Below are 24,090 nucleotides of genomic sequence, written 5' to 3'. Positions count from 1 at the left end.
ACTGATCCTAGGGTCTTCTGAGGAAAAAGTTCAAACAGCAATCGGACACAAAAATGGAATTGTGGGTGACAGGGATTACAGGCAGAGTGGTGGAAGGAGAGGGGAGTTGGCCTTGTGAGTACTTTGGACTTGTGTTGTGGAAATGCTGGGCTACGAGTCGTGGCTTGTGGCTCTTGTCAGACCTAATATAATCAGAAAGCAAAGACTTATTAATCAGAAGAACTAACAGTAAAAATTAAAGATGAGCAAAGTGTATGTAGGATTGGATTAGTTTCCTTCTGGAGAAGATGGAAATATGACAGTGAGTGACACCTGGAAGACAGATAGGGCTGAACAAGGCTGGGCCTGAAATGTTGAAGCTGGAAGGAAGAACGCTGAGATACGGTAAGTGGCAAGAGGTGACAGGAAGAGCTGGCTAAGAAGATGAAGGTAGCTTGTGCATTTGTCAAAGCACAGTAGCAGTGTGGATTTCAGAAAAGCAGCTGTTAATTGTACAAAAGGGCCTACACCTGCCTGTGTTTCCACAACAGACCCGGTTGTTCATCTTTTTGCAGGTGTCCATGTTCTGCACTTTTTCTTCTTCCAGATACCGTTTTCTCATTTCAGAAGAAAAAGGTGAGGATACCTTACACACCCTTAGTTAAGACAAAGATATTCAAAGGCTGCTTAGAATACCCATTTGACTAAAAGTATCACTTTTATTAAATAAGGCATTCAGGTATGTATCATACCTTGTTGCAGCTGAGTAACTGAAGTGAGCATTTGACAAATTTTGAACTTGGCTGTTCTGAGATACATAATTTAGCATGTAGGTGTATTTAAAAGAATAAACTGTGGTTACCATCTCAGCCCTCTAGCTGCTGAAAACAGTAAAAGGATCAAAACCCCTCACAAAGTGATAGTAGCAATGACTATTTCTGTGCCGTTTTTGGTTGTACAGGCTTTTCCAAGCAAATGACTCAGAACACACTCAGGAATTTTATTTCTGAGATATATTGTGAACCCTCTGTAACTTGTAATTCAGCTACACCTGCTCGATTTCATGCAGGTGAGCATTCATTGCCTAAGCCCACATTTAAACACAAGGTTAAATAACAGCCTCTTTCTTTCCCTCTAATATTGCTTCACACTAATTCTGTAGTGGTTGAGCAATCTTACAAGACAATCTCGACAGTCTGAATGTCATGGCCACATGGGCATTGATTGTCCCTGCCCAGCCTAACCTGGGGCTCCCCCTGAGCCCTACCCATGGTCCAGGGCTGATTTCAGCCCAGCCCAGGCCCTCAGTCCCTCACTGAGCCATTCTGCGGATGTGCTGCTGTGTTCTGCCCGCCTCTGTCTTACTCCGTGGCTAAATTTTGGACCCACCTTGCCTCTCACTTCTCTCCAGCCCTGCCTCACAAGTACTCCTGGCTCAGAAATAAAACTGAGGAGAGGGGTTTTCTCCCTTGACCTTGCAGCAGGCCACCGCCGGGCAGGCGCGCCGGCGTTACTGCTCCCGCTACAGGGATGCTCCCGGGAAAGGGGGCGGGCGGACCCCTGCTCCCCCGGGCTACGCGGAGGCAGCGCGGGGGCGGGACGCGCCTCGCCCTCGTGGGGAGCAGCTATCCTCTTCTCCGACGGCCGAGGACGTGTCAGGGCGTGCCCCCCTCCCTTTCCTCTTTTTCCTCGATTACCCAATGTGACGCTGACTGCTGCCTGCCTCACCCGTGCGATGCAGCCGCCCCTCCAAGCCTGTTATCGTGAGCGCAGAGATATCGCGGCTGGGGGAGCGGGGGGAAGGGGTCCCTCCTGCCCTCCCTCCCTCCCCTCCCCCAGCTGCGGCAGGGCGCAGCCAGCCCCGCACCGCGCCTCAGGAGGGTGGGATGCTGCATCGGGGCAGGTGTGGCATGGAGAGCTCTGCGCCCCGGCGGCTGCAGAGCGAGGGTTAAACCACCGGGAAAACGAGGAGATACTAAGGAGAACTAGGAAAATAAAACTCTGTAAAATAAAAATATGAGGAAAAGACTGGCTTGCGAACGCTTTCACGAAAATACAGGGCATTATTCCTGCCCGGTGAACCCGTGCTCCTCCTTCCCTCCCTCCCTTCCTTCATGCCCGGGGCTTTTGTGTGACCGCGGGGAGACAACGGGGGCTCCCGCCTCGCTGTCCTGTCGTCCCCGAGCCTCTCCTCTGGCGTCTCGGACCAGCTCCCCGCCCCGGCAGCGGCTGGGTGGATGCTCGGCACAACTACAGGTTGCAGGGTGCGGTGTGTGAAACACAAACTCAAATGCATTTTATTGCCCGATAGTTTTCCTTCATGGGAAATGTCCGGGAAGCGTGACTCCTCTCACCGCACATCACACCGCACATCACGGCCCTCAGAAGAACACCCTGGCCGCCGCGCCTTCCCTCTCCACATGCCCTGCTCTCTTTTCGCTCCCATATACATCGAAAATGCAAACCGGACTTAACCTTATCACGAGCCTACTATGCGTCTCTCACTCGGTCCTTGTTCCCAGATAAATAGGAAATAGCTTCCATTGTTCTCGCTGAAAGATGGTGCTGCTGGCTTTGAAGCCCAGGCGTAGCCGGATCGCGCCCCTGAGCCAGAGGTTCCCCCAAGACGTGCCGCCACCGCGGTCCGCTCCCAGCGGCTCTGCTCACCGGCCTGCCCGGGCTGCAGGGCCCGGGGCCGGTCACCCGGCGGAACCAGAGCCCGGCCCGGGCCAGCCCGGCCGCCCCTGCCCGGCCGCCTCTCGGGAGCAGAGGGCGCCCCAGCCCCGCGCATCGCCCGCCGCAGCCGGGCTCTTGCAGCGTGGAGCGGGCGCGGAGCGACGAGCAGGGCGCACCCGGCCCGCGCCGCAGCCAGCTTTTAAAAAGAGGGCGGTGGGAAAGTGCGGGCAGCACCCTCGGTTGTGCTGTGGCGGCCCCAGGGATGCTTTGGAACAGGGGGAGGGCTGGAGGGATACCAGTCCTGAAGCCCCAGCGACGTTCAGGCCAGCTCTTCACCTGCAGGAGCGCCCGGGGGAGATCCATTCTCCTGAGAAATGTGTTGCTTTCCTCTATTTTGCTGCCTTTGTGTTTAACGGGCAGACCCTCTCCTTAAGCGTGCCAACAGCATCCACGCCCGGGATTTTTTAGGCTCTTCCGCCCGTGCCGCCCCTCTCCGCCGTGCAAGCGGCTTTCCCGCTCCCCGAGAGGGCTGCAGGTGTAGGCAGGCTTGCCCGCTCCCTCCGCCGCGCAGCATCCCAGCTCCGCCGGGGACGGACCCTCCGCCCCATGGTGCACAGCCGCACCCGCCGCGGTTCGGGCGCGGAGGGTGGCGGAGAGCCCCGCGCCTCGGCGTGCGGCCCCGCGCCGTGCCCGCTCTCCTCGGGGCAGGGAGGTTGGCCGCTCCCTTCCCTTTTTTTGAGGGGTGGGGGGGTGAGGGGGTAATGCTGCAAGGTGCGTTCGCGGACCCGCGATCCAGCCCCCCCGCCGCCTGCACGGCTGATATTTAAACCTGGGGTCCGTGCGCCCCCTAAGCGCGAGCGCCGCGCAGCGCATCCCCCGCCCCGCGAGCCCGGAAAATAAATAAATAAGTGCGTGTGGCTTTTGAACTGCCCACAGACTGTCACAGGGAAGGGGGGAGGGAGGGAAAGAGGGAGGGGGAGAGAGTGAGAAATGCAGAGGCAGCAGCCGCGGTAGCGGCGGCAGTGCTCCAGCAGGCACTAGGCACTTCAGTCCCGGCGAGCGAGCGGGCGAGAGCCACCGCGCTCCGAGCGAGGCGAGGGGGCTCTGGGCTACCTGGGACTCTCTTTGTGACACCCCAGCACACAAACACACCGTCAGGGACAGAGGAAAAACATATAAAGGTAAGACGCGGTGTGTCTCATTTATGCCATTAACACAGCCGCCCGCGAGAGCTTTGCCATTTCTATAATTTTCCCTCCTTCCGTTGTGTCTCGATTGTGGGGAGAGGAGATGTGCGTGTGAATCGGTAACAGCCGAGAGAGAGGAGCAGCCCGGGAGGCGCCTGCCCGGGCACATTTTAGGGATATCACTGCGAGGAGCTCTATTCCTCGAGAGGGGACCACCTGGGAGCGGGATCGAGGCACACAACAGACCGAAGGCGATTTAAATGCCCGGGAAGGCTCTCTTGGGGAAGGGTGGGGGTAGCGGTGGGTGTGGTGGGAATAACAGTGGTTTATGCACAATTTCTTTTCGGTGCTTTTAGCCTGTTTCCAAAGAGAGTCTGCTTAAATAACAATAATAATTTTTTTAAAAAGAAAAAAAAAAGAACAAAAAAGAAAAAAAAAAAAGGAAGATGCCCCAAGCTCTCCATGAAAGGAAGCGCTGGGAGAAGAGCACGCACGGCGCCAGGAAGATGGCAGGGCGGCTGGGCGGGGGGCTCGGCGGGGCGGGGGGGGCGTCGGGGCGGGCGAGGCGCGGGGAAGCGGCGCGTGCCCATTGTGGCCGGCGAGAACGCGATTGTCCCCGGCGCGGGAGCGGCGCTGCCTCCGCGGTCACGCGTGCGCGTGGACGCGCCGGCGGGTTTGAAGCGCCGCTCCCGGCGGGGCAGCACACGCCGGGGCTCGGGGGGCTCGCCTGCCCGAGCAGGGGCTACGGACCCGCCGGCAAACACGAGAGGGACCGCCGCTGCCGCCCGCCGCGCTACGCCCCGATGCGCCTATGCTATGAATATTCACCGACTGCCGCCCCCCGCTTCTCACAGGTCCCCATCAACCCTCCGGCTTTCCGTTTTCCCCCCACCAAAGCAAGCTACACCTCCCCTCGACCTTTCTTTTTCTTTCCCCTCTCGACCCGCCGTGTCGCCTCTCCCCCACGCACACGCGTGTCTTTCAAACGCGGCTCCCGCAGGGCGCTTTCCCCGCGCCTCAGCTGGGCGTGGCGGCTCACGCGGGAGAAGGGGGGGCGGACACACGCACACCCCCGGGACACCCCCGCCCTCCTGCCACGCCGGGTGGGCGCCGTGCGGGGGGATGCGGAGCAGAGGGGGGGATGCGAGACTGCGGGAGGATGCGGAGTGGAGGGAGGATGCAGAGCAAAGGGGGGATGCGGGGTGACGGGGGGTTGCGGAGTGGAGTGGGATGCGGAGCAAAGGGCGGATGCGGAGCGGAGGGGGATGCGGAGCGGAGGGGGATGAGGAGTGGAGGGGGATGCGGAGCAAAGGGCGGATGCGGAGCAAAGGGCGGATGCGGAGCGGAGGGGGATGCGGAGCGGAGGGGGATGCAGGGAGCTCCGCCGCCCTGCCCGCGCCTTTGTCTGTGCCCGGCGCATGCGCGGAGGCGGCGGCGGGGATGGGGCCGGCGGCGGAACAAAGGCTCCGCGCTGCGCTGCGACCCCCGGGCGCTTCCCCCCGCCCGCCCTCCGCCAGCCCCGGCTGCTTCATCGGGGTGACCCAGCAGTACCCCGGCACCCTTCCTGCCCCGCGCTGCGCCCGGCTTAGCTTTGGCGCCTGCTACTGTGCGCGATGGCGGAGCGGACCCGTGCCCCCCCGCCCGCGTCCCCCCCTCACCTCACCGAGACAATATTTGGCATTTAGGAAGGGGAAAAGGCCGGCCCTGCTGCCCGCCCCCTCCCCGCCCGCAGCGGGTTTCGGTCGGCGGCAGGCGAGCGGCCGCGGATGCCCCCAGAGCTCCCCCGGCCCCGCTCCTCTGAGCGGCCTTGGGGGGCAGGAGACGGGGGGCAGGGGGTCCCTCTGCAGCAGCGCGGGGTCATTCGTGGGCCCCTTTGAGCAAAGAGGGCGAAGCGGGTGCGGCGTACGTGCCGCAGTAGGAGCCCCGCGGAGCAGCCACGCCGCAGGGACGTGCTCCCTGCCGGGCTCCGTCTGGGAGAAACACGCGTGCTCTGCCTGCCCGGGCAGGCGGTATCCTGGAGCATCTCCCTCTGTCGAGGGGAAACAATCTATCAAGAGGAAGATTGTGTGCGTGCGTGTTAGTGCGACATCTTGAAATCTCTTTTGTTCGAATTGTTGCGTCTCGATGCTGGCATTGGTGCCGGTTCCTTCTTCGCTACTTTTCTTTCCCGACTCTTGTCCAAAATTCGGATATCTATTTCTCTTTAGAGGGAGCATGCTTAAGCCTGTTTGAAATGGATAATTTTGTAAACTAATGGCAGTTTCTGAAGAGAAGACAACTGGTGTGTTTGTCAGGCTGGAGTTAAAGCTGACAAAAGAATATTGCCAGTGGGCTCCTAAACAGGCGATGGCAGTGGATTTTGTTGCTTCCCCTCGAGGGTGATGAACATTCACTAGAAAACATACACCCCAAGGCCCCTTGCATAGCAATTACTTGGTATTTCCAGTGTTTCCAATTAAGGTCTCTTCTGAAGAAGCCATCAGAACCCCAAAGTCTGTCTAAATGTCCCCTCTCTGCTTGCCAGATGCTTGCCAGGCACCACCTAGACTGGTGGCCAGGCTTCAAACACTGAGGGTTTTTTCCCTGTGTAGATGTTCCCCATTAAGAAGGGAGAATGTGGGGTGGGAGTGCCATGCTGAGGGAGGATGCGGCATCTGCTGCTACTGCCCTCTCCAGGGGAGATACCTTGTCCCGCACAACCCTTTTGTATTCAGGGTGTTTCTGAGAATTTTGGGCAACCTTTAGGGGTGAGGGGAAAAGAAGAAGCAAGGACATGGCCAGAGATTTTTGCACTTGCTGTCTACTCATTGTCTCACAGAACTTCACGTGAGGGAGAAGCTGTGTTTTGTGATCTCCCTTGCTACTGGATTGTATGCAGTGAGTATTTTCTTTTTGTCTGGCTGTTTCAGTTTAGCCAGGGAGCACCAACTCTGATCTGTGGGCAGAATAAACACAAAACGTTGGGAAATCCATGGTGGCTCTGTCTGTTCTTGTATATTTCATGTATGAAATAGCTGATTGTGTAATACAGGGAAATTGTATGTAGCTGCCAAAATGCAATCATGCAGCAGTTTCTTCTGTTGATTTGAATCTCTGGTATATCATATCCAGTTAAAATTAACATTGAAAGGGTAAAACTGGTAAAATCACTGTTCAAGTTATTGCTTGAAGCAATGATCAGGTGAAATTGTTTTCTCTCCCCCCGCTACCGCTTCCATGCTTCTTTGCATTTGAAATGCAACGCCCTCTGAAGCAACATGGTGATACAAGGTTGATTTATTTCAGAAAGTGGCATACCTTTGGAGCATACCCTTACCCTGAGACTACAGCGTATGCAACCTCCATAATTTCTGAACCATATCTAGATCTGTCTCTAGTCCTTAAGTATTTGTGGTTTGATCTTTCAAAATTAAGTCTGTGGAATAAATTGTATTTTCCAAGTGAAGCTTCTTCTGTTCCTGCTGTGTTCCATGTGTGCCCCATGCAGTGAACCATGAAGTCCTTCAGCAGAACCTCCTGTGTACACAACGGCTTCTGTCTGAACAATGCTAAATTCTTACCTTGTGCCGGCACCCACCCATGGCCCGATGGCATGCACTGAGGGACAAAAGCGGGTTGCAGGGTAGAAACAGGCCTGCCCATGAAATCTTGGGAGAATTCTGTGGCTACATTTTCAGACACTCAGCTACCATTGAGCTAGTAATTATTTGGAGATCTGCCATGGACAGCTGATCTTGCACTTATTTTGAAAACAAGAATTTTGGAGGTTTTTTGTTTGTTTGTTTTTGTTTTTTTGTTTTTTTTTAGTGTGATCTGTATGAAGAGTATTCTGCAGTCATTTGTACAGATTTGCGCACAAATCCCAGGTCTTGATTTAGGTGAGTAGGTGTAAGCATAGTGTCCATGGGTGCAATGTAAATTTAATGGTTCAAATTGGAGTTCTTCAAGTAAGAAAAGTGGATACTCTTCAAATATCTAATGAAGAGTATAATAATCAACTAACATTCAAGGCCTTACCTTCATTCATACAAGGGTAGTAAAGGCAGGCCATTTTGAGGTATACTACAGAAGTATGGAGACCGATTTTTAACTAAAGAAAGATACTTAGGAATGACTTGGGTTGCTGCTTCTGTGTCAATCAGGAATGAAGAGAATGAGGTAACAACTAGAGAAATCAAAGAAATTCCTGAAAGCGTTATAGACTTGATAATAGAAACCATATGCAGCATAATGGGGGTTTCATGCATTAGTAGGAAATGCTTTCAAGATTAAAAAAATATGCAGGGGGAAGAAGGGGGGAAACCTCATGCAGAATGGAAAGGACTTTGAAGTCTTCCTTACAATATCTTGTGTCTCACAGTTCTCCTCCCTAAAAGCGTGAAGCTTCTTACTTCAAGATGGAGAAATGTGGTTAATATAAAAATGTATCTATTGGTTATTTGGTATGAAAATTCATAAGTTTAAAATAAAAATAGATTGAGAGCAATGTGATTCCTCAAACATGAAAGATTCCTGACTTGCCAGAATATGAAAATAAATCCTTTGACTTTCTTCTGCACACCAGTAAATGTAAAGAGATACTGATTTGTAACACATGTGGAATGGTCAGGTTTTGCCTGGGAGCAAGATGTGTAGTAATTCCCTCTTAAGTACGGTTAATGAAATTTAACTCTGAGGAAACAGTTTTATTAATAAAAACCTTCTGTCTCAGGATATATATCATACACTGATCTCTTTTGATGTGTTTGCTATTGTCTTCTGCAGAATAAGAATGAAGTAGTCTGTATAGTTGCCTGACTTGTTGGGTGTAGACTGCCAAGTACCCCACCAGTGCAGTACTGTTGGGAAAGCCACATGCTTTTTAGTCACATGTTGCATAGTTTAGATTTTAGCCTGGTAAGTGGTGCCACATATGATTATGATCTGCTGATCCAGGGATTTTATTTTTTAACCTTTAGGAATTTGAACTTCTTTTCAAAAGATTTTATTTCATGTGCACTGCCCTAGCAGTTGTTCAGAGCAGCATGACCTGGTACTTCATGTGAACTGTAGGAATGATGGCAGGAGCTTCATTTTGATTAGAGACTTACTGTCCTTACAGAGGATACAACACCGAATCTGTAATAAGACTGGGCCTTAGCCACCTACCTACCTTTTGCTACTTGATGGATAATGTCATGGTGGTGATTGTAATACTACTGATGCCTTGGCAGTGTTGGATGTGAATGCAGTATTGAAGCATAACCTTTTCCTACAGGCAAAAACCTAGTAGTTATAATGACAAAGTTTCTCAAGGATTAATTTTAATGACAGAAATCTATGCCATCATGACTTTGCATGACAAATGCAAGCTAGTTCTGTACAAGTAGTAAAATCAGGGGGCTGCTGGCTATCTCCTGTTTCAGTAGTCTTTAAATACTCAGTGGGATGTAGAACATATAACCCCTGCAGAAGGACAGAGCCTGGTTATAGTTTTTGAACTTATTTTCTGCTGTTACTGTTTTCCTTGTGTGATTGGTCGGTGATGGAGGGACTCGTATTCAAAATTAGGTCTTGATGTGATTAACTATTTTAGGATGAAGTAGATGGTCACATAGCGGGATCCTGTAGATGTGCATCTGCTAGAGAAATTTAAGATGATTGCTGAACTATGGAGAAGAAATAGAGCAAAGTTAGAAAAAACAGAGAATGGACCAACAATGATAGAACTGATGCAGGTTTCTCTCATCTTCCTACCTTAGAAAAACACATGCAAAACGTGCACAAATCGGGATGCAGAAAACAGTGAAAACCCAACTGCAAACATAAGCAACATGGAAGAGTTACACCATGAGAAATGCTTTGGTACGTGTTTGTCCGAGATAGACTGGAGACAGAGAATTGCTACATCAGCTTCCTGTAATCATCCTTCCTCAAGGCAGTGAAGCGCGTCATTAGCGGAGAACGAAAACAAAAACAAAAACAGGCTAGAGGTGGTATAAAACTAAGAGTCTGGAAAAGGACAGGGTGAAACCTGTCACTACTAGATGAGGTGTTCAGATTATTTCTGCATTTCCCTTTCACACACTAAGTTTCCAGTAACGCAAAGTTGCTGTATTTTGGCCAGTGCTGGTAAGTGCATGATTGACTTCTGCTGCTAATTGTGCTGAGCTGGTGGGAGGAGGCAAATTCAGTGAGGTCTAGCGTGGTGAAAACAGTTCTTCTGGGTTTCTTGCTGTCACCAGAAAAACTGAGGCAAATGGGGAGATGTGCTACCTGCTGTAACAAACGTGTTTCCTTACCAGGTGTGCTGAGGGAGTGGGGCTCATTTTCCTCCAGCAGCATCACTCAGCCCTGCATGTAAACCCTGCACCAGTGAATATATAGTCCGCACTGGGAATAGCTGGTGTCACTGAAGAGAGGGTGAAAGATGTGTGTTGGCTATTGCTTTTCTTTTCAGATCTACAAGCCATGTGAAGCAAGGGAGACAGAAGTTCTCCAGAGCATAAAATTCAAAATCAGGCTAGATTTTCCAGGCTCTTCCATTCCACGCTTTGCTTGAGATGTAGGAGAGTACTGTTGGTTTTTAACTTTATTTCACTTGGAGCTTTCACTAGGAGCATGTGAGACGTCTGTAGGGTACCTGAGTGCTCAGAATAGCCCCTAGGCCTGTAATTCAAATGCTTAAATTAGCAGAATAAAGCAAATGTGGAAATATGGAAACCCTTTCCGTGTTTGCAGTCCACGCCTGCTCTATGTAACTCCAGCAATCACAGCTAAGAGCTTTCTGATAGCATCCTCTATGTAGGATGTGAGAGTTCAAGGAGAGTGACAAGTTGTCCTGGAAAATATTTTTTTTCTGAAGGATCTGGTATTACTCACAGGAAAGAATTTTAGTAAGAGGGATTTATCCATTCTCTGCTCCTGTATGCTGTTCCCTTTTCTCATTTCCTACCCTCTGAGATCTTCATCTGGAAAAAAGCCATCCTACGGTGAAGAGGTATCAGCAGAAACCTTTTAAGCTGCTTGTAGCCATCTGATGTTCCACCAGTATTGTGCATTTTAATGATTTATTCAGTGCTAGTTTCCCTAGTGTTATCTAGAGGAACATTTGGCTTTCTGAATAGTGGCCCATGCTTTCCATCCAGTCGTCTTGAGCGGATGACATTACCTTAATGAATAATACTTTTAGAGCCAAGCAAAGTCAGAGCTGCCATGTGTGCTGAAATATGATAGTTCACCGGAGTGCACTCTTTTCCTGTTTGTGTAACAGTGAGTAGAAGCCTCAACAGAGCTCGAGAAAACTAATATTACAGTATTTTTTTATAAGCACTAAAATGACTATCAGGTCACTGAAAGTTCAGCTGTCATCCTCTTCTGTGGATGAGTCAGTGACTGACAGATTCATGAAGAAATTATTGGTGCTGCTAGCAATAGGAATATGGCACTCCTTATGGTGTCTCATTCCTGACTGAACAACACACTGTAGTGACAATCCAGTAGGGCACAATGTATTGAAAGTGGCCTTTAGTGCTGAGGTACCTCCTGTTACCAAGGGTTCAAACTGGACTGCAAATCACCTACAGGTGTTCCTGCAAACATCTCTTGGAACGTCACTGGTACCAAGACATTATGGAGAAGAGCAAACATATCAGTTAACAGATGATAAGTGCTTGAAGCAGGGTGAATATTGTGTCTTTAAATACTTGCCTTGTCTGTTCTGAGATATATGGAGAATGGTGTTGAGGGAAATGAGCTGGCGTTTCATGCTCTCCCACAGCCATTGACCCTGTGAGGAACATCCGAGTGCCTCATCTAAAACACAGAGGTGATAGAGAATGAAGGAAATTCTGCACTGACAGATTTGTGGTTCAGAAAAAAAGTCTGTCCAGGAGTTTTCTGTGGAACAATGACAGTAAATTTACAGGCTGAGAATAGAAATATTTATCTCAGCAGCTTTTATTTCCTTTCTACTTAAAAAAAAAAGTTCTTTGGCACATTTTCTCCTGGCTGAAGAAACTATTTCAAATGCCTCTTGTTAGAAACTGTATTCTAACCTGTTGGGATATACCATATTTTCTTGGTCCATATTTGTAAATGTGTCCCGTTAAAAAAAATTTGTTGTTTTCAAACTAATTTTTCATCTAGCTTTGGCTCTATACCCTTCCTTGCCATGTTCCTGTAGCTCACTTATCTGTATTTAAATTAAATTATCATAGTAGCTATGTTGCCATTTCTCTTACTTGACCTTTCTAGAAGTCCATATTTTCAGCCATGAACTAACATAGCCTATGTCAGGGAACACCTTGATAATCACACAGTAACATGCAATGTGTGCATTAGCAGACATGCAGAACACAGGAAGATCTATGGCATCAGCTTGATTGCATGCTGGCATTCATATACCGAGTACAGAACCACTTCTTGTAAAACTTTAAACTCTATAACTAATGCTACTAGACCCCAATGGTTTGCATGCATATGGCTCCCAAATCTAGATGTTCACTGAAGTGAGATCATATCAACATGAGAACTTGGTCTTAAACAAAGTTTCGTGCAAATCCTGTAACAATATGGAAAGCTTGGAGCTCTGCTAGCTGAAAGCATTCAACAGTTTTAAACTTCTTACCAGTTGAAGAAATATTAATGTGATTTCATCTGCTGACTGAAAGTGGAGAGAATTTTTCCTTTTTACACATTGTTTTAGTTTTAAGCAAAAGTGGCTCTTGACTAAATGAAATCCACCAGCAAACCCAAACCTTCTGTGATAGCTTGAATTGTCAGTCTTATTTTCAAGAAGAACTAGATTTGTTTGATTCCTGTAGAAAATTAAATTGCTGCAAGCTCATAATTGAACTGCATTAGTGAGTTGAAAAACCATCCAGATCACAGTTTTAGGGGAAACATTTGCTATTATAAAAGACAAAGCTTGTCTGTCAAGCTGTGGCTGTGCTGGGTTGCATATTGCATAAAGGCCAGTAGCTGTCATAGTCATACTGGCCTGAGTTTCTTTTATAGAGAACCCTTCTTTGGATCCACTTCTAACTGCTCTAGATTTTAATTGTGTCTAACTAAAGCATAACATCCATAAATGATGGAGATGACAACATGATGGCTGTGGACATGGAGTATGATGCCGTCAAGGTGAGGACTGTGTTCAGGCCAAGTGAGTTCATGATGACAGATATATATGCCTTTTATTCTGAAGGACAAGTTTGTAGCTACAGAGTGAAGACACCAAATAGCCTTTGGTTGCTGTAGAGGGTCCCCAGCTAGGGGACGAGGAAAATTGAAGAGTATTGATTTAGATCCTCTGCTGTACATTGTGCTCCCAAAAAAACCCTCAAAGGACATTATTTTCATTGGAATTACAGCTAGTCATCTCAGGTAATTGACTCCTTACACAGAGAAAACTTACAGTGCTTATAGAACCAAAATAATAGATAAATATAAGGTTGTTCACAGCCTGACCTCCCCCCACAAGCCCTTTCAAGTTCTGAATACTAATGTTTGTTCCACGAACGCAGAAGTTTTGTGCATTGGAATGGAAAACCACGGTCCTCCCTAGTCCCGAACTTCCTTTTCAACACCCTTAGAATTTGACTGTGGGTCTGCTGCCTGGTCCTCAGCATTTTAAGAGGTTTTTTTTTAAGCTTCAGGTTCCTGGCTTGAATCTCTTGCCTGTCTCACCCTGCTGTCTCTGGAAACCTCACCTCTGAGCAGTCTTAGGGATTCCTCCTGGGAAGGAGCTTCTCTGGTCTTCTTAAAGCAAACAAATAAAATCAGACTGTCCAAGAGAGCTTTCTGGGCTGTCTTGCAAAACCAGTGGCTTTGGTGAGTTTGCATCTGCGGTTGGAAATGTCAGTCCATCCTCTGCTGCACTAGTGATGTTCATTGACTCCCTTCTCTGGAAAGAAGACCAAATAGCTAATTTAATTATTACAAATGCCCTGTTTTATCTTAATTAACCTAGCCATATGATCCTGGTTCCCCGATCTAATTAGCTAGGGAGATAGTTAAATATAACTTCATGTAGCTAGGCACATTTAGCTATTTGTGGTTAAATCTGCTCACAGTTCCTAAGAGACTGTATTTCAAAGTTACAGAGTCACAGCCAGGAATACCTTCATATGAAATAAAAAATACAGAGAGTTCGTCTTAACTAACACAGTGGAATATTTTTTTATGTTAGCAATACACCTCGCAGCTTACAATCACATTAAAGCCTTTCATGGAAACAAGGAGTCATCTTTCTGTGTTCTGTCACTAAGGACTAGCAAGTAACTGAGTTGTACACAAGCAATGGGATTTCCACTGTTGTTCAGGTGGATAACTTTGGACTGTATGAGGAAAATAGTTGCTCTTTGCTCTGTAACAGATGACAGGTGGTCAGTAAGCTGAGTTAAAATAATTTAAATAATTTTTAATGAATAAATCATAGTAAAAATTCTTTGTCTGTGGAATAATTTCTAATAAAGACAGTATGTGGTAGTTGTTGGGAATATGTGGTCAGAATTACCATAAAGAAGATCTTGTTGACGAGAAAGGGAAAACAAGGATAACAGAGGTCCATTCCATAGTTAAGTGTTTAGAACAAGAATAGAGTAAATTGCCTTTTAACTATGCTAAAGCGGACATCGAAGAATTCCCTTTTATGTATTGTGCTTTGAACAGTTGAAGATACTACTTGCATGGGTCATATGCCACATAAAAGAGAGCTACCATTCAAGTGGATGCACATGTAAACAGTAAGAGTGATCAAACAGGACCTATGAAAGGGAGAAATGAACACATTGGTTTTGTGCAGTGTAAAGAAGCAAATGATTATTTTAAAACTAGGTAAGAAATAACCATTGGGAGATTACTTAAATGTGACTCATTTTGCCTTGGGGCAAGAAGAGGAAATATCTCAACTTCTCTTGAGGTATCTTTCAGTCTTGTGGTTTGTGTGATCAGGGACATGGGGAACATTTGGAGTGAGCTAGTTCTTGAGTGCAGAGAAGTAAGTTTAGTTGAAACAAAATCCTTCCTGATTTATTGTGTACTGATTTATTGGCAGTGTGTCTGAGCTCTGTTAATATTGAGATCCAAAGATGAACCCACTGCTAAGATGCTTTATGGACATGGTGTATGCTAGAAATAAATACACAAATAAGGCTTTTCTAGACCTGGCAAGAGGCTATTCAATTTATTGATGCTGAATAACATAGGTTGTTAAATGGAGATTTCTCATAGTAATTTTGATGGAATTCTTTAAATGGGCTGTAAGTTTGAGGCTATTCTTCACATTGGGGCTGATGTGCAAGAAGGGGAGTAAAGCTTACAAAAATGATTGAGGCTTTTCAGTTCCTAAGTTTTATTTCAAGACAGTGATAAGTAATCCTGTGTGTATGTTTAAAAATTTTACTCTTCAAGCCAGAATGAAATTTTGTGACTGCATCTGAGAACAGTTTTGTACTTCTGATTGATATGACACTAGGATATCTTTTGTTACTTAATCTATAGGCTGCAGAAACGTTTGCTGGGTTGTTCCACAGATGAGCGGAGAAGGCTATACTCATGTTTTTAACAGATGGTGGCTGAAACTTAATGGTATAATAACAATAGCTTGGAAGGTGATATAAATTAGGCTAATTTCTAAAGAATCTCCTTGGTGTATTCATAAATGGTTTTGAATAAACATAATGTTTAGCTCAACAAATGTCTTTGTGCAATCTATCTTTTGTGTGCAGGTGGGCCATTGAAATTCCTGGTTCAATACCAGGGGCTATCCATGCTACTTTGGACTATGCGTTTGAAATCAATCAATCAATCAATCAATCAATCAATGTTTTCCTACCTGAGGGCAACCTAAGAGGTATTTAGTTTCCATATGTGCTTACTGGAAATAGTGTTGTGCTTTCAAGAAGCACTTGCAGATTTTGCCTGTGTTTTTCTGTTTAATGTACCAGATTCTTGGCTAGTTGCCCATATCTTGGTATTATTAGAGGTGAGGGAATGCTCACCTTCATTTAGCAGCTAATTGTTAGATTATTCAGAAACGTATGGATGTCAAGTTGTGCACAGCAGTGTGTTGGCACTTTTTAAAGTGATCCTTTCCAAGAGGGAGGCATGTTTATCAGCAGAAATAGAGTGGTGGGCTTGATTCTGGTTTTATTCATGTTGATCAGTGAGTATCAGGTTTGAATTTAGTTGAGTTGCACTAATAAAGTCAGAGCTGTGAGCCACTAGAATTTCACTGTAATTTGAATGGTTGAGTGGGCAGCAATGATTGGGATTGCTGTTCAGGTGTATATATATATATATAAATATATAAAACTCTGCTTGTGGTTGCAATCATAATACAAAAGCCTTTACCAGAACATTAAATCCCAGTGTTCTGTCATCTGTATGCTTTTCTTCCTGTGTTTCTCCTTGCTTCTTTGAGAAACCAGTGGTAGGTTAATTTGAATAGTATCGATGTTGAAGGCGAGTTTTTTACTGCCTGAAGAGGAAGAAGCATTATCTCTTTAATCTGTGTAAGGTAAGTGTGTGCAGCAGTGCAGTTTTCACATTGAGAAGATAGGTCAGAAAACGATATGCCTTAGGTTAGGATTATTTTGGTTGAAAACAAAATCCCTGTCATTAAATCTTGTTAATATTAATAAGCTCATATAAACTGGTGCAAAGTAGTGCAAAATGGGATTTTTTACTTTTCACTTCCTGGGCCTGTACATGAGAAAGAGCACACCTAGTAATTGTGGCAGTGAAGAAAAGGATGTGCCCTAGATACACTGGGTTCTGCAAGTGTGTACTACCATGCAGTAGCATGTACTAGGGTAGGTAGGGAGTGTGTAGTAGTGTATGCGCACAGGCAGGGCCCTCTTCTCTGCAGGAGATCTTTGTGTGGGATCTATTAAATGAGGGCTGTGGGTTAGAGTAGTTGTGGGGGTTTCACTGCTTGTCCTGGGTTTGAGTCAGCAGCCTGCTCAGAGCTGCCTCCAGCTGTGTTTTGGTGGTCAATCTGGTTTTGGTAAAAACTTTTCACAAGTAATTCAACCAAGCCTCTTTCATCAGGTGCCATATGGAGCCCTGCAGTGCAAGCAACAGGTAAGCAAGATGAAGGGCTAAAAATGACGTGTTGTAACTTCATTTACAGGCTGATAAATCTTAGAAAATAGTTTTCGTCTTTAAGTATTATGTGCATGCCGATGCTTAAACTCAGAGCTGGTCTGATTTGTCAGAGAAATATCTCACAGGTATCAGTCAGACATGGCTGACATAATTAGTCACTTTTACAGAAACCTTTTCTACCGAACAGACGGGCCGAGAAAAATAAACATGAATTTTAAAATCAACACTCAAGTTTCTATTTCAAGATTAGAGTATGTTTTTGAGACTACTATCTGCAACATCCTCTCCTATAAGGACAAGATGAGAGAGTTGGGGTTGTTCAGCCTGGAGAAGAGAAGGCTATGGGGACACCTTAGAGCACATTCCAGTACCTGAAGTGGCCTACAAGAAAGCAGGAGAGGGGGCTTTTTACAAGGGCTTGTAGGGATAGGACAAGGGGGAATGGCTTTAAACTAAAAGGGTTGATTTAGATTGGATATTAGGAAGAAATTTGTTGCTGTGAGGGTGGTGAGGCACTAGAACAGGTTGCCCAGAAAAGCAGTGGATGCCCCAGACCTGTAAATGTTTGAGGCCAGGTTGGTTGAGGCTTTGAGCAACTTTGTCTAGTGGAAGGTGTCCTTGCCCATGGCTGGGGCTTTGGAACTAGATCATCTTTAAGGTCTCTTCCAACTCAAACCATTCCATGATAGTAAAAACATTTCCATTTTCTACTTTAAGGTAAGCCACTTAATAAACAGTACTATTCATAAGAGTTTCTAGGTTTAAGACCTAAACCATGCAATATTTCACAAAGCCTATGGACTAATTAGTGTTAATTAAAGAAAAACATATATAACATGGACAGTCAGGATGCAAACCTTTGCTCTGGCTGACTTCAACTGGGGTGTTAGTCTTGTCTCCTGTAAAACATATTTATAGGAGACAAGACCATTTTCTTGTTTTGGTTGGGTCAGGCTCAGCCTCTACTGATGGAGCTGGATACTCCATGCTATACAAACTACCAACTGGCAAGAGAATGTCTCTGCTCTGAGCCCTCACCGAGGTGTTGAAAGCTCAGGCTCAAGTCTAAAATGGGCAGGGAAGAATTGGAACATGCTCTTTTATAGAAAAAGTGACCCTCTTTAAGCAAAGGGCAGATAATTTTTTCCTGTTCACCAGTGAAAGCTTATATAAAAATGCCATAAATACCAGTCTTTTGGGGGACTGTACAGGTTTTTACCATGTAGTTCTAGTATAAAGAAAATTTCTTTGTTTGAATTCATAGTTAAATATGTACTCCTTATGCTGTTTTGCAGTATTTTATTTGTAGGAGTTACTGGGAAGATGTTCAAGTCCCCAAGTGCCAATTAACTGCCTGGCGTGAATTTTACCCACAGAGCTGGTCCCACTACTTTACATTAGAGACAAAAAACATAGTGTGAACATTTAAAATTTACATGACAATGTGTGTGTTTTCTTTCCTCATTTGAGAACTTATCCCATCTATGGCATCAGATACTTCGACCTCAAGGGTGCAGGTAGGACAGCTGAGCTGAATCAGCAGCTCCATAGGGTGGGCTGGCTTCATGCTTTCCCCTGCTTGTTTTGTTTTTCTTCTGGCTGGGCTCCTTTCCTCACAGCTCAGTGAACTGAATCACCTCACACAAGGCTCAGCTAAGAGCCAGACCAGCTGCAAGGGAAGAGGAGCTGGCAGTGGCTGTCCCACTTGACAGCAAGCTATTTCATTTGGCTTAGCTCTATCACCTATACACACCTTCATTCCAAGATTTTAATGATTTTTAATGCTTTTTATCTAAGCATGTTTTTCATCTAAACCCACGTTTGTAAGATGATTCATCTTATGACTAGAATATGGAAACTTCACATTACGAAATTTAAAAAATAATTGCACTTTAAATCCAATTGTGAGGTCTTCCAATAAAATGCATTGGTTTTAAAATACAGTAAGTGAATTACTTCAGTCACGAAAGGCTAAACATGCCCAAAGACCACTGGATGTCTAGCAAGGGAATTCCAGTGTGGGAGATCAGAACTGAGTTAACTCAGACTGTGACCTTTAATGACCGTCTGCATCTCTTACATCCACATCTATTTTATGTAAATGAAGACTGACTCAAATCTTAAGCTTTCCTTTTTTCTTTTTTTTTTTTTTTTGTCTTTTAAAGTAATTTCCTGTTAAAGCAAGCTATAACCCTTATGGTTTATCATGCAATCCTTTTGTTTACATGGAGTGAAGATCAATGTGTAAAACTCAGGTGTGAGTAAATTGGTCTGGTGAGTAAAGGGATACCTCTGACCATCGGGCTCTTCAGTGTCTTGTCCAGGAGCCAGACCTTTAAGGGATATTGTGATCCTGGAACTGCAACAGAGTTGCAGAAGGCTCACTAAACTCTTATTTTATGTTGCCTTTTGATTTGAGTAATTAAAATAGTGAGTAGGTTGCTATTATATACCTATTATGTTGAACTGGAAACTTGGGTTCTTACTTTCAAGTTTCTTAGTGTTTGCTTAATGCTGGTTAGAGGAAGTTTGTGGGGATTTCCATCAATTTTAATCAAGGGGCCTATATTTTAATTACTAATACATATTTATGATCTCTTCAAAGGAGTTATGGGATTTTTGTTTCTTTATTTTTTTTTTTTAATAAAAGAGTCACTTATAGTTTGCTTCAAAAGATAAAGATAAAGCTTGATGGTTTCATCTGTAATTCTTGATTCCCACTACAAAACAGATAGTTCAGACTACAGGCTGTACTCCTTGATAGAATTAGTTCAGTAAAGCAGCAATCAAAATGTGTTGCACATAACAAATTGCTACACCAGTGCTGTTTAAGAAATCCTTTTTATCGTAAACAGGAACTTCGCACTTTTTCTGAAATGTCTTATCCTGTGGAAAGCTGCTCAGCATAATTTATGATTTCTCACTTAGCGTATTTATGAAACAGCTGTAAATCTGCACTTCATTTTGTACAGGGGTTTTGTATTTATGTCTACTGTGTCAGCCATTTGGCTGCAGGAAAACAGTACCACTTGCTCAAGGGAGGGGAAGTTAGCACTCTTAGCCAAAAATGAGACAGTTTCTCAGGACAGAAAGGTAAGTGTGCTATTCTTCTGTAAAGCTGTGTTTTATGAGGTGAGCCCAGCAATCATATTGTCTTTTCATGCAGTAACTCACTGGACACTTCCTGCCTACCGAAACTCCCAGAGAAGTCTTTTTTACCATGTCCTGAGGCAATGCAGTAAAAAGAAAGCCTATTGATGGGATTTTTGAGAAACCAATTGCAAGTAAATTTATTTTCTGATTTTATCTGGAAATGGATAATAGTTGGACCAGCCTCATCCATCAGATCTACAGCTTTCTGCTTGTTTATATTGGAGCCATAAAAGTGGGAGTCTGTCCATCATGCATTCGGTAGCTTTAGAAGTGCAGGAGTTGGCTCTGTTTACAGCAGCGCCGTAGCCACATTCATGAGGAAGCTCTGTGGGAGCTAATTTTATCCTTCTGTGAATTTTAACCACCTCCTGTAGAATTTCACATGCATTTTGCCCTATTCCTTCCACTAGTGTGAACACAATATGTTATACTGCTCTGTGCCCCATGGTTCTGCCTTCCAACTGCATGTTTCAGTACCAATTTCAGTATTGCTTTGCCTGGAATAAGTTCCATTCTTTTCATTTGAATTAAATTGAATAAAAGCAACATATTAAAAAATCAGTGGTAATCATATCAGTTTTATCTTTCATTATAAAACTTTTTTTGCACACGCAGCTCTTCAGAAATGCTTGTAAAATCTAACAGGCCCTCTTCAGTCTTAGGAAGCTGAGTAATTACCAAATGGTGACATGGGAGATGACAGTAATGATGGAGATTCTGATGCCTTATGTTTGCACACTTCTACAAATGAAAGGCACTGCAGGGACTGAATTAATCCTACAAGTGTTAATGGATCCAGTGTCATTCCTTTAGCACTGATAGTCAGCATAAATGCAGGTTAAAGCAAACCAGTGTTCCCTCTGCTAAAGGGAGCAGGACACTGACCCCTGTTTTCTAGTGGTTTTGCTTCTGTAAAGCAAACTCACATTGAGTGAAAGAATGAAGCTTCTATAAAATGTGATGTAACTTATATAACAAGGGTATGGCTAGCATATCATCCCTGATATAAATACTGAAATCTGTCAAGGACAACAGACTGAAAAAAAGCAGTTTTTGACTTGAAGTTGTGTTCTCACAAAGCTTTCTGACCTGACCACCCCTGGGTGATGCCACGTGGCTTCAAAGCTTCCCAGCATTGGGGGTGTGAGGAACTGTGCCTGAGAGCTTACTCACTGGTCCTGCTGGGCAAGCTGCACAACTGTGCTGCTGCATCAAAACCTGCTTCCTTCTCCTTCTGCCTGTGAATGTTTTTGCACATCTAAACTGCTGGTGCTGCTGGGATGTCTCTGTGATGCAACAGTAATTTTGAGTTAGCTCAAGGTACAGGCTAGAGCTGCATGGCAGCACAGAGCCCAGCAATCTGCAGACACCGTGCAAGCAGGACGGCAAACAGTTACAAAAAGTTAGTTCACGCTGTGCTTTGGGTAGCCACATGACTACCACCACCTGGTGTAGCTGGTGTTAAAACCAGGCAGCATGATTAGCATGGTCTTGTACGAGCCTGTGCCTGATGACGCCTTGGAGCACTCCAACTCCTTACCTGCATTAGCATGTCTGATTGAAAAGCTGTTTGTTAAAAAGACTTCAGTGGCTATAAAAGCTGAGAGGAAGAAAGGTGGCTCCTTGCAAAGAACTGCTTGAGACAGGGAAGAAACCATATGAATTTTGATCTGAAACTCAAGTGCTAATAATACAAAATCACTGCAAAAATCTAATCTGAATATTAACAGCTCCCTCTGCTCTTTTGCAAGGACAAATATTTCTTTCTAAATCTCAACAAAGCAAGTTTCTAATGTGGGTCAAATGGAAATCCTGTTTATTAAAAATCTGCTAAAGACAACTAGATTTTTAATTTCAATGGAGGAAGCTTCTCTGTGACCCTTAAAGGCATGCCAGTGGACTCTTCCAGCACATGCCTCAGTAAACAACAAATGAATCACTGAGGTGCTCTAACAAGGATTGATGTGTCCACCCAATTAGAGGGATATAAAGAGTGCTCCCTTGAAATTCTGGGTTCATTTGGGTTGCTCTACTATTTCTGCAGTCTAGCGCTGAAGCATTGCTTCAGGGGTATTGTTGGCCTCAACAACTGGCTTGTGTGCATTGTCCTAGCTAACAAGTACAATTTTTGTACAGATATTTCTCCTATGAAGTACTCCAGCAGTGAAATAATAAAATAATGTTGAATGTCAAAGACAAATCACTCACTAACGTCTGTTTAAGCTAAGAGCAAGATCTTCTCCAAATTTAGCACTGCTGCAAGCGTGATTGATAAGACTCATTAATCACCTGTTTTCAGGGGCTTGCCATTTCTTAACTTTATGTGTTTGATTTTCTTTTGCCTAAATTATGCCCAGTTTTGGGAGGTGAGATGGTGCAGTGCATGTTATATGGTGTGAGTAATGCAACTGGTCAGATGGAGCAATGCGTGGAAAATTCATTAAGTATTTTGAGGCTGTTTCCTCTTTCTCTTGGAACAATGTTTCTATTTTCCATTCCAACTGTACATGTAACTTGTACTGCTTCAGAAATAATTTCCTCACATCATCTTAAAAGAAAATTAAAAATTAAACATTTTTTTGCTCTACGGAGTATTTCTGTTTCAGACAAATAGCCCAATTTTTTGCACAGAACAACACATAAAGTAGCCTAAAGAAGGATATCATGCAGAATAAAGCAAAGATCAGAGTATGTTTTGTTTTTCATCTGGCTGCTACCTCAGCGATCGTGGAGCACTTCAAGACTGCACAGGGTGTCTCGCAGGTTCTATCTAAGGATTCCCTCTGACAGTGTGGTGGCAATTTACAATTCCCTTACCATGCTTCCAGGAAAACTGTGTCATGTTATTACCTCTTAAGATAGCTACATATTTACACCTGAAATTTTGTTTCCTAGACCGCAAATGAAACCCCAACTTTTGTTGAATTACCTAGGCTAAGCAATATCGTTACAAACCATCTGATTCAGATATTCAGCTAACAGTTATAGAAGTTATAGAAGATGCTTTAACTCCGACCTTTTTGTTGCTTCTTTTTATCCCTTCAGTGTGACTTGGGCCTTGGTAGGGGATTGTAACTTAGTTGTGGTTAACACCTATTTGGATTCAGTTACAGTTACATGCCTGGGTCAGAGGGTATTTGAAACCTTGACTCATCATCTGTGAAGGTCCTTGCACCAAAGGCTTAGCAGTGCTCTGAAACACATCATTGTTGCATAAAAGATTTTGCTCTGTTCTGTAGGTTTTACAAATATTGAAAGTATAGTGTTGCAGTTCTTGCCAAGTATCTTAAGAAGCAAACTTAAATGCCTAAATTAGAAGCCTTGGCATCTACCATTGGTGGTGAAAGTCACGTTCGTCAGTGCTCCTAATTACCCACTGAAGATAATTAGCTGACTGTTCCTGGACATGTTTATCATAACTCAGATATGACAGCAATGAAAATGATGTGAGGATTTCTTTGAAGCAAAGTAAAAATGAGAAGTGTGAGTTAGAAACAAGTTCTCTAAGTTACTGCCTTTCCTCTTTGTATGGCCAGATACCATACTAAATACCAGGTGTTCAGTGAAGCTGGGCATATTTCAAAAAGTTGTAGATAATGAAAATTGATTTAAGCCAACTTTACTGGAGCCAGAAACTTCAAATCTGGGTTTGTGCTGTCTTTTAAGCCCAGAACCTTCCTAGATTATCTTTTGTCAATTCCTGATTTTTCATACACAACAAAACTTTATTTTATTAATAGATTGTCTGTGTTGGGAATTGTTTGATCTCTTATTTCCACTATTTATGTAATCAAGTCACTGACCCACTGTGAAAATTCAGTAGCAGGCAGTTGTGATACAGAGTGTATGTGCCTTATGTCATTGGCCTTTGTGTCCATAAACCTAAAAGCTGCTGCCTGGCCATTCCTCTGCTTGAAAAATCTGCCTGTTTGCCAAGTCCTTGAGGGCATAAAAGAATGGAAATGTTTTCTTAAAACTGAGACATGTGTATGTGTATTTGTGT

At 44.8% G+C, this 24,090-nt stretch overlaps 2 protein-coding genes across 2 annotated transcripts in view; both read left to right on the top strand.

Moving 5' to 3' along the window:
- Positions 1-3,636: 3,636 nt before the first annotated feature.
- The window catches only part of BASP1 (brain abundant membrane attached signal protein 1), a 51,642-nt gene continuing 31,188 nt past the window's right edge, over positions 3,637-24,090 (top strand). The window contains exon 1 of the mRNA XM_039549823.1: positions 3,637-3,836. The gene's annotated coding sequence lies outside the window, so the exon portion shown is untranslated. The remainder of the gene's footprint in view (positions 3,837-24,090) is intronic.
- On the top strand, positions 5,166-9,676 carry LOC120409749 (forkhead box protein D1-like). Its single transcript, XM_039549821.1, has 2 exons — positions 5,166-7,720; positions 9,584-9,676. Exon 1 carries the CDS (start codon positions 5,178-5,180, stop codon positions 5,934-5,936), a length of 759 nt encoding a protein of 252 aa, XP_039405755.1. The 5' UTR covers positions 5,166-5,177; the 3' UTR covers positions 5,937-7,720; positions 9,584-9,676.

Source organism: Corvus cornix, chromosome 2 (assembly GCF_000738735.6).
Source record: "Corvus cornix cornix isolate S_Up_H32 chromosome 2, ASM73873v5, whole genome shotgun sequence".
In the NCBI taxonomy this organism is placed as follows: Eukaryota; Metazoa; Chordata; class Aves; order Passeriformes; family Corvidae; genus Corvus; species Corvus cornix.
Note: the sequence above shows the minus strand (reverse complement) of the source record. Positions and strands in the feature narration are given on the sequence as shown.